The sequence below is a fragment of the Microchirus variegatus genome, assembly GCF_963457635.1.
Source record: "Microchirus variegatus genome assembly, chromosome: 22".
NCBI classification, from domain to species: Eukaryota; Metazoa; Chordata; class Actinopteri; order Pleuronectiformes; family Soleidae; genus Microchirus; species Microchirus variegatus.
Window position 1 is genome coordinate 3512032 of NC_139823.1, and position 9417 is coordinate 3521448.

The window sequence follows — 9417 nt, forward strand, 5'->3', positions numbered from 1 at the left end:
TTAAGACCCCGCGGATACCCTGTAAAAAAAATGTTGCCCTCTTTAAAGTAAAGCAATTTAACCTTCATCAAAAGATTTATTTAATCACTCCTTGAACAAGCAAAGCATTTACATGGGAAGAAATGACCACTTCCACTACTGTATATAAAAACCACTGCATTGAAAATACCTTGAAAATAGTTTAATATCTTTGTATGACCTACAAGTTGGGGAAAGCAGTTTTAAAAGGAATTGTGATGATTGCAAATCGATGACATCTTTGAAAGTTTGAAAGAAAACATCCATATATATGACTTCTGATATAAGCCCAATGTTAATATACACACCGGGCCAGTATACTTATTTCAAATCAGTCAAATGTCAAACGAAAGGTTTTCTCCTGCTCCTTGCGCTGGTTGTCGCACAGTTTGGACACATCCTCCACTCGTCTCTGCAGAAGCACTGAATTCTGGTCGATCCACTGCAGAGAATCCATGTGGGCATTGAGAATTTTACAGATCTGCTGCAGCTGAAATGAAAAAGAAAAAAGGGATATTTAAATTGAATTTAAAGCCACAAATGTAAAAGCGTTATTTATTTATTTATTTATTTTTTGACAAAAATGTGATTTCAACTTACTGGATCACTGGTGTCTCCTGAGCCACTGGACGTGTTGAGGTGCTCGATGATCTCCTTCAGGTCCTGGGACATCCTCTTCAGCTGTGCGTCCACATTCTCTGCAAGCTTGTATGTTCTTTCGCGCTCTTCGTCGGCATTCTGCATGTAGATGGTTCCACTCTGCTCTTTCACAGATTCCTCAAGCGGGCAAAGTAAGTCCTCCAGCTCCTTCTGTTGGGACAGGATGAAATCCAGTTCCTGGTTGAGCCTCCTCTGGTCCAGCTTTACCTTCTCCATCTCCTTATGCAGGGATGTGATCTTCTCTCCATTCTCCACCAACATGCGGTCCCAGGCATTCACCTGAGTTGCCTGCTGTAAGAAATGCCTCTCTTGGTCCTCCAGCTCAAGACTCCATTTGTTAATAAGACCCTCCAGTTGTGCATAGGTCATCACTGGAGGAGCTGTGGTTGTAGTGATTGCTGTGGCTGCGGCAGTTGTTGTGGTGCTTATTCCAGATGCAGGTTTGATTCCCAGTGTGAAGCCTGTTGCGGCACCTGTTGCAGCACCTATTGTGGCAGCAGGAACAGGAGCAGAGATGGAGGAGGTGGTAGATGCTCCCAAAGGTTTGAGCATGAAAGCCAGAGCTCCACCAGCTGCTGTGGTTGCTGCAGGAGCAGTGCTCGCTGCTGAAGCTGCGACCGAACCCAAAGTGAAGCCTGTGCCTGTTGCAGCAGCAGCAGTAGCTGTGGTGAACGGTGCTGCAAAGAGAGAGGGACCGAGAGATGGAGCTGCGGCTGGAGCTGAAACCGGGGCTGGTTGGGTCAATGCAGCAGGAGCTGGGGTTGATGACGGTTTAATCCCAAAGGCAAATCCTCCACCTTGAGGCGCTGTTGTGGCTGCAGCAGTTGAGACTGGCTGGGGCTGGGTGCCTAGTGTGAGGGTGGAGGGAGCACTGGTACCAAAGCTGAAGCCTCCCCCTGCAGGGGCAGTAGGGGCAGCAGCTGTGGTCATCTGGACCTTTGTGTTTCCAAAGCTGAACCCTCCGAAGTTGAGGCCACCTGATGCTGCTGTTGCTGCCGGTGCTGTTGTAGCAGCAATTTGGGGTTGGAGCTGGGGTTGGAGTTGTTGTTGGAGCTGGGGTTGGAGTTGTTGTTGGAGCTGGGGCTGGGGCTGGAGCTGGGATTGAAGTTGGGATTGGAGCTGGGATTGGAGCTGAGATTGGAGCTGGGATTGGAACTGAGGTTGGAGCTGATGTTGGAGCTGAGGTTGGAGCTGATGTTGGAGCTGAGGTTGGAGCTGAGGTTGGAGCTGGGCTGGAGCCTGAGTAGCATTCCCGAAGCTGAAGCCGCCTCCTGCAGGGGCGGCAGCGGTGGTCTGTGAGGACAAACCTGCGCCCAGTGCAAACCCTGACCCCGCCGGTGGAGCTGCCGTGGAGCCGAGGGTCAACACCGCTCCAGCAGCTCCTGGTGTAGCTTGAGCAGGCGTGCCGATACCAAATGTAGTGTTGGCGGGGGTGCCAAAAGAAAATCCTCCACCAGCGGGTGTGCTCTTGGCTGGTGTGCCGAAACTGAAACCGCCGGCGCCGCCAGCGTTGGCCTGGGTGGGCTGGGTACCGAAGGTGAAGCCACCACCGGGGGCTGCAGGTGCGGCGCTCGTCAGCCCAAAGCCGGTGCCGGCGGCGGGTGCGGCAGCGGCGGCTGTGGTCTTCTGACCTCCGAAGGTAAAAGTGGAAGAAGGCTGCCCGAAGCCAAAGCCGCCACTCATTTTCTTTGAAAGTGTTCCGAAAGCAGATAAACAAAATGGTCCCTTCCTCGTTGAACGTCGGTCTCTTTTGGCGGGTCACAACAACAAGTCTGTTCAGCTAAAGTTCCAGAGAAAACCTTTCCTCCTACGATCACGTTTAAAGTGTTAATATTTAATGAAGTCGATCAAAGGATTACCTTGACTTAGATGAGAACCAACATCTAAACGCACATCTTTCTCAGAAACGTGGCCCGCAGACGTTTATCCACACAGGCATTTCTGTGGACGTCTACAGGAAGTGACGATGGTTAGGACCAACCATTACGGTCTCGACATGATTGACAGATGTACTGTCCAATCACAACGCCACATTTAAATAGTTGGACTTCCAGCGCGCCTCCCAAAGAGAAAACAGTATTTGAGAGCTATCCGTTTTTTGTATGGGTGCCTTACGAATGCCGATATAAAAGTTATGATTATAAAAGAAGCAAAGCGGCTACAATGCAGTTTTCTTTTCTGCAAATGTGATAAGAAATGCGCACAATCGATGTCGATATGTTGAATGCACCGTTTACGCAGCACATACGTGTAATTCAAACAAATAGAAAACTCTGGCCATACATTTAAATGATATCCTCCATGTTCTACTCCACGCAACAAATAAAATGGATAACATTTTCAATTTTATTTCCGGGACAATAAAGTTTTTTTCCTGTCAAAAACTGTCAGGCAGTGACTCATCTTGCCACTGCTGTGACTCTCTGAATTTAGCTGCACCGCCGAGAACAACCAACTGTCATATTGTTGTTGACATGTGTGCAGTCAGTGCAATGATTGCACAAGTGAACTGAACGGTTGACGTAGACATTTCTGGGCTTGACTAAAGGATGCTCAGATTTCACCAAAGCGCTCAACAACAGGGGCTATTTAGGCTAACGAGTGTGCGCGAGCCGCTGAAGTTAGCCGACGAGCTAATGTAAACATAGATCGTCCACAGTGTCCACTGTGCGCTGCTGTTAAACTCTGTGATCACCAGCGAGAGCACGTCAACATGAGGATTTTAAGGTTTCTGAGGAGCAGCGTGTCCATAGGAAAGGACATAGACTATTATTCCAAATTCTCTCCGTCGCCTCTGTCAATGAAGCAGTTCCTGGATTTTGGTAAGAGGCACAGACACAATCACATCCACACAAACACAGATACACGTCAGCCACAGTGTGCACAGTCAAATGTGGAAATGACTATCTATCTATCTATCTATCTATCTATCTATCTATCTATCTATCTATCTATCTATCTATCTATCTATCTATCTATCTATCTATCTATCTATCTATCTATGTGTGAGTTTATGTTAAGCTCTTTGTGTTACTTATTGATTGATAGATAAGAGGTGAGTGTGTGTAGAGTACAGGAACCAGTAACTGGCATATGTTTATACAAACATTTAGAATTTTCAGGGGTGAATTAATATATATATATACAGGTATATATATATTAAAAAAAAAGTAAGAATGAACAGGAAATTCCAGCTTTCTGTGTTGTGACTGAGCACTAATAATGCCAAGGTACATTGACACAGTTTATCAGAACAGTCTCAATCGGGTAAAAATGCAGTAATATCAGTACATCAGGCTTTTTAGCACAACTGCAATGATTAGTCTGTATGTGTTAACATAGTTAACCAACAACTAGTCTGATAAGTGAAGGATTATTTATGTCAAGGTCGGGGGATCTGGGGCAGTGTTGTACTCGGCCAGTCTGTAATTTAACTTTGTGACAGCAGCGGGTGGATGTTGTAAGGATACACATATATTTTTGTGTCACGTCATTCACGTCCCACTTTTCCTAGAGAATTGATTGAGAAACAGTTGAGAAACTAAAATTTGTCTCGGGGTCACCACAGACCCTAGACCAGGGGGTCTGCAACCTTTAGAATGAAAAGAGACACCTTTGTTCATATTTGTTCCTTAACATGAATATAAAATCACATGTAAAGTCAATACCCAACCGCTTAAGTGGAGAAAAACAACTTGAAATAAAACATTCTTTTTGTAGTTTTTTGTCTGAGGAAAACCTGCCTGAATCTAAAGATAGGACAGGACTCCTCATGTGAACTTCATGTACTGTAATGGCTTTCAGGGGAGGTTTTTCAATTGGATGTGACAGTCAAAAAAATATCAAAAAACTTTTATTTATGCCTTTATCTTGACAAAAAAGTGTGAAAAACATGAGATTTTTTTTTCTTCAAAGCTACAAAGGGCCACTGCAGAGTGGCTGAAGAGCCACATGAGGCTCTAGAGCCGCAGGTTGCAGACACCTGCCCTAGACAAACCCTCCCATTTGGAGTAATGTAACCATCCCGTTACAAGCCAAATTCCCTTAATCCAAATTAAAAGAAGTTCACAATAATGATATAAAACAGCCCGATTTAGATTAACAAATTTGTTGAAAGTATATGAATTGTCAAATGGTTTACAGTTTCTTTTATTTTGGTTGCCTAATCGTTCAGATGGCAAATATTGACACACTCATAATCAATAATAAATCATATTGTCATAATACGTAATGTCTCATCCTTTTTTTGAGGATTGCTGATCTTTTTGTTTTTTTTCCACTGTCCAGGTTCAGAAAACGCTTGTGAGAAAACATCGTTCACCTTCCTCAGACATGAGTTGCCTGTGAGGTTGGCAAACATCATGAAAGAGATCAACTTATTGCCAGACAACTTGCTGAGGACTCCATCAGTCCGGTTGGTCCAGAGTTGGTATGTAGTTGTTTTTTTGAATTATTTTCTGCGTCAATTCTCAAATTACAGTGAAGCCAGTTCCTGCCAATAGACAAGTGTTTTGTATTGTTTTATTTCCCTCTCAGGTACTTGCAAAGCCTTCAGGAGATTCTGGAGTTCAAAGACAAAAATGCAGACGATGAGAAAGTCTCATATGAGTGAGTCGAGCAAAATACACACTTTGATTTAATCCTTGGAAAAAAAAATAAAATATTTGCTCTATATTAATCATCACACCTTCACCTAGTTTCACAGACGCTGTGATAAAAATCAGAAATCGGCACAATGACGTGATCCCCACCATGGCTCAGGGGGTTGTGGAGTACAAAGAGACGTACGGCACAGACCCCGTCGTCAGCCAAAATGTTCAATATTTCCTGGATCGTTTCTACATGAGCCGGATATCCATCAGGATGCTGCTCAACCAGCACAGTAAGTTAAATATAAGATGAATAATGTCCTGTGTGACCAACGTGCTACAGGTGAACTAATAGCAGAATGTTGCGATGATGTCACGTTGACATTTGTAGACATTTGTTTCTCTCAGCACTCCTCTTTGGCGGGAAGGTGAAGGTGAACCCTGCACATCCCAAACAGATCGGCAGCATCGATCCACACTGTCGCGTCAGTGACGTTATCAGAGGTTAGAACGCCAACATGCGAGGGGCAAAAAAAAAAAGCGAACCAAAAAAAATAAGTCTATGCGTCACTGAGATGTTTGTAACCTTTTTCCTCTTTGCAGATGCATACGAGAATGCACGGAATCTCTGCGACCGATATTACATGAACTCTCCGGAGCTGATTATGGACGAATTCAATGGTAAGTTGTTGGATTTGGTTTGATGTTTAGACATTCACACAGTTATTAATAATATACATTACATGCATATACATTCTGTTTTCAATACCCAATTCATTCCTTGGGGGAAATTGATTTTTTGTTCAAATTTGCTCCTTCAGAATTGGAATAACACTCGGGAATCAGATGCACATAAGAATCGCGATGCTAATCATCCACGATTCAGAATCAATCCATAAACTTCAAAAATCGATTAAAAAAAACTGGAAAACAAATCACCAGTTTGTGATATTTGTGCACATTTTATTTTTGTAACTTCTGGGAGAAAAAGGCAGCTAGTCTAAGGTTTTATTTATGCAAGTTACTTTTTTGTACAGTAAGTACATTTTTATTTGTTTTGAATGAATAATGAATATGAACCTTGCTCTCAAGTTTGCCTTTGTGTGATCACATTATCACATTATTTTATACAAACTGTATTGTTTTGATGTCATAATTTGAGAGAATCGACTTTGAATCGAATCATGACCCAAAGAATCGGAATTGAAGCCACCCAAAGATTCACATCTAATAATTCACCTAATAAAAACCCTTTTATAATTATTGTGCCAAGCATTTTGTTGTTGTACCTCCTTCTTTTATAAAAGCATTCAAAATAAATAAATGTCATAATAACAAAATAATCAACTCTCTCATAATCCCGACAGCTAAAGAGGAGGAGAAGCCCATCACCGTGGTCTATGTCCCATCTCATTTATATCATATGGTGTTTGAACTTTTTAAGGTAAGATATGATTGTTGTTGTTGTTTTCATTTATAACCAAACATCTTATCATTACATTATTTGAACCTTTCTGGTGTGTTTTCCTTGTTGCAGAACGCCATGCGGGCCACGATGGAGTTATACGGCGATGCCATGGAGTATCCTCCCGTCCACGCACAGGTCGCTCTGGGAACCGAAGATCTGACAGTGAAGGTAAATCTGGTCCTGCTGGATGGATGAATCTCTCTCCTCCTCTCACTAAAACTTAGGAGAAGAATAAAGTCAAGCAGAGTCGAGAAACAGCAGCAGCAGCGGTGGAAATGAAAATGTTGTTTCTTTAAGGATTTGTTCAGACCTCGTGTTCCTCCTCAGGTGAGCGATCGCGGCGGAGGCGTTCCGTTGCGGAAGATTGAGAGGCTCTTCACCTACACGTACACCACTGCTCCTCGACCCAGCCGTGGTTCACATGCTACTCCTCTGGTCAGTATTCCTCGTGTGGATTATGTGGACTATTAACTAAACTTTAGTAGCTTCTTGTGCTCACCCTTAAGTGTTGAGGCGAAGTGATTTAATAGAAAACTAAAACTATCAGTTTTTTTTTTTTTTTTTAATCTGTTACTGCTTGTTAATAAATATCTGCACAGGTAAAACAGGTAAAACAGTCACAAATTAGGTTATTTTAGTATTCTGTGGTTATTTTAGTGCTTTTCTTTTGATCTACAAGCTCAGTCGTCAGAAACAATTTACATTATAACATCAGTGAATGCAGGAAAAAAAAGAGGGTGAACTGAGCAGAGAAACTGAACTAAAACTTTTCCCCACAACCTTGTAAAAAATATGATATGCAGGTGAATGCATCTTGGACCTGACACGTTGATTTTAATTGGTTTTGGGTGATAATTGATAACTGATAATTTAAAGGTACTATATGTAAGAATGTGGCCAAAAACGGTTACTACACTCAAATTCAAAATACCGAGGTCTTTTAGGTTTCGTTTTCTGACGTAACTGACAACCAGTGGTTGCTTGGCAGCTGAGACTCTACTGACTGCAATGATTGGTAGACGGCGGTAGGTGGCGCCACATACCAAAACATGATTTCAAAACATAAACAAGATTTGCAGTCTGCAAAAGATTTTTGTAATGTGGATATTTTGTCTGTACTGTTGTTGTTTGAGTTCAGTTTGTTATATAAACATTATTCCTGAGTCTCTGTGACATATTAGGAGGATTTTACAATCAGTTGCTTTAGATTTATTACATAATGCACCTTTAACATGTAGATCATGTGAGTAACAGACCAGTATTCTGCTCTGTATCGTCTGCCCCAGTCACAACATCTACTTAGCTCTTTTAACCCTCGTCATCAGCAGATATATTTTCTTTACTTCAATTGTCCGAGAGAATAATTTGTTGAAATAAAAGCCGATGAGTGGCTGATCAGATTTAAGCTTCAGTACTTCTGACCGCAGTTGTGAAGCCAGAGCTTGTTCCTAAATTTGGAAAAGTGCAGTCCCAGCATCAAACTAACTGTGCTTCGTTTTGGTCTAGGCTGGTTTCGGGTACGGCCTGCCCATCTCTCGACTGTATGCGCGATACTTTCAAGGTGACCTGAAGCTGTACTCTCTGGAGGGTCACGGGACTGATGCTGTCATCTATATACGGGTAATTGTCAGGTCTTTCTTTTTGCATGTGTGTGTCTCTCTCAAAAGGCAGAATGGATGCAAGAGTTTGACCGTTCTCTCCGTTGTCCGTCAGGCTCTCTCCACAGAGTCCATCGAGAGGCTCCCCGTGTACAACAAGTCGGCATGGAAACACTACAAAACCATCCACGAGGCGGACGACTGGTGCGTCCCGAGCAAAGAGCCCAAGGACATGACAACGTTCCGTAGTTATTAAGTACAAATAGCCTTGTTGCAAAAGGTAAATGAGGGGTTTTGTGTGAGTGTGTGTGTGCTTGTGTGAGTGTGTACAAAGTGTAATTCATTCAGTCTTGTTGTAAATAAGGTAAATAGGTAGAAGTATTGTTTGTTTTCTTTCCATCAAGAAACAGGACCAGGTTTTAAAGCTGCTGCTAAAAGTAAAGACTGGAATTTTTAGGTCAATGATATTGACATTTGCCAACCCTTTTTTATTTATTTTAATACATATGAAATTAGTGGACATTTTATTTTACTGTTTCCAGGACACATACTGAGCAGGACAGTGCTCTCTAGTGGACAAATTATGGTACAGCAGCAATGTTTTAACATTTAAAAAAAAAAAAAAAGTGATGCTGTACATGACACAGCTTCTCTCTCTTTGTTGACATGAAATTCCATGCTGAACAATGAGCGAGTAAAGCAAAGCAAGGGAGAGCAAATTACGTGATGCCTGGGAAATTAACATTCCAAGATGTGTGGCTCACCAAGACCCCAAGGACGATCACTTGGTCAGATGCAGAGAGTGCTGCAAATAAATAAAAGTGGACGCCATGAGCAAAGTGGCTCTTAAAACTAACGTCCTCCCATTTTAAGCTGTGTCAGCACATTCAGAATTTGAGGGAAAGTAATTGAAAAGTCATTGAATTATATGTCAACCAAGGTGTGGGGACCCAGAGTGTAATATAACCATGATCTATCTGTGATAAGCTACAGAAATGAGAACAAGGACAAAAACCCTTCCACCTGAAAGTAATCTGCATGGTTACAAATCATTGCATTTACTGTACAAACTATAGTCTCTCCA

General features: G+C 42.4%; 2 protein-coding genes across 2 annotated transcripts; one reads left to right on the plus strand and one right to left on the minus strand.

The window, feature by feature from the left end:
- Positions 1 to 214: 214 nt before the first annotated feature.
- LOC310943106 (uncharacterized protein) lies at positions 215 to 2597 on the minus strand. The gene is made up of 2 exons (XM_083908620.1): positions 619 to 2597; positions 215 to 508 (listed from the first exon to the last, which is right to left on the minus strand). The coding sequence occupies exons 1-2, from the start codon at positions 2359 to 2361 to the stop codon at positions 350 to 352; spliced, it is 1902 nt and encodes a 633-aa protein (XP_083764746.1). The 5' UTR covers positions 2362 to 2597; the 3' UTR covers positions 215 to 349.
- Positions 2598 to 3391: 794 nt separating this feature from the next.
- On the plus strand, positions 3392 to 8635 carry pdk1 (pyruvate dehydrogenase kinase, isozyme 1; the record flags this gene model as incomplete). The annotated part of the gene is made up of 11 exons (XM_083908555.1): positions 3392 to 3500; positions 4966 to 5107; positions 5215 to 5286; positions 5376 to 5560; positions 5676 to 5771; positions 5871 to 5948; positions 6635 to 6711; positions 6805 to 6903; positions 7063 to 7170; positions 8242 to 8355; positions 8449 to 8635. The coding sequence occupies 11 exons, from the start codon at positions 3392 to 3394 to the stop codon at positions 8587 to 8589; spliced, it is 1221 nt and encodes a 406-aa protein (XP_083764681.1). The 3' UTR covers positions 8590 to 8635.
- Positions 8636 to 9417: the final 782 nt, after the last annotated feature.

Coding starts and splice junctions, on each gene's coding strand:
- LOC310943106 (XM_083908620.1), bottom strand. CDS start 2,361: ATGAGTGGCGGCTTTGGCTTCGGGCAGCCTTCTTCCACTTTTACCTTC. Junction 509..618: donor CAGGAGACACCAGTGATCCA/GTAAGTTGAAAT, acceptor TTTTCATTTCAG/CTGCAGCAGATCTGTAAAAT.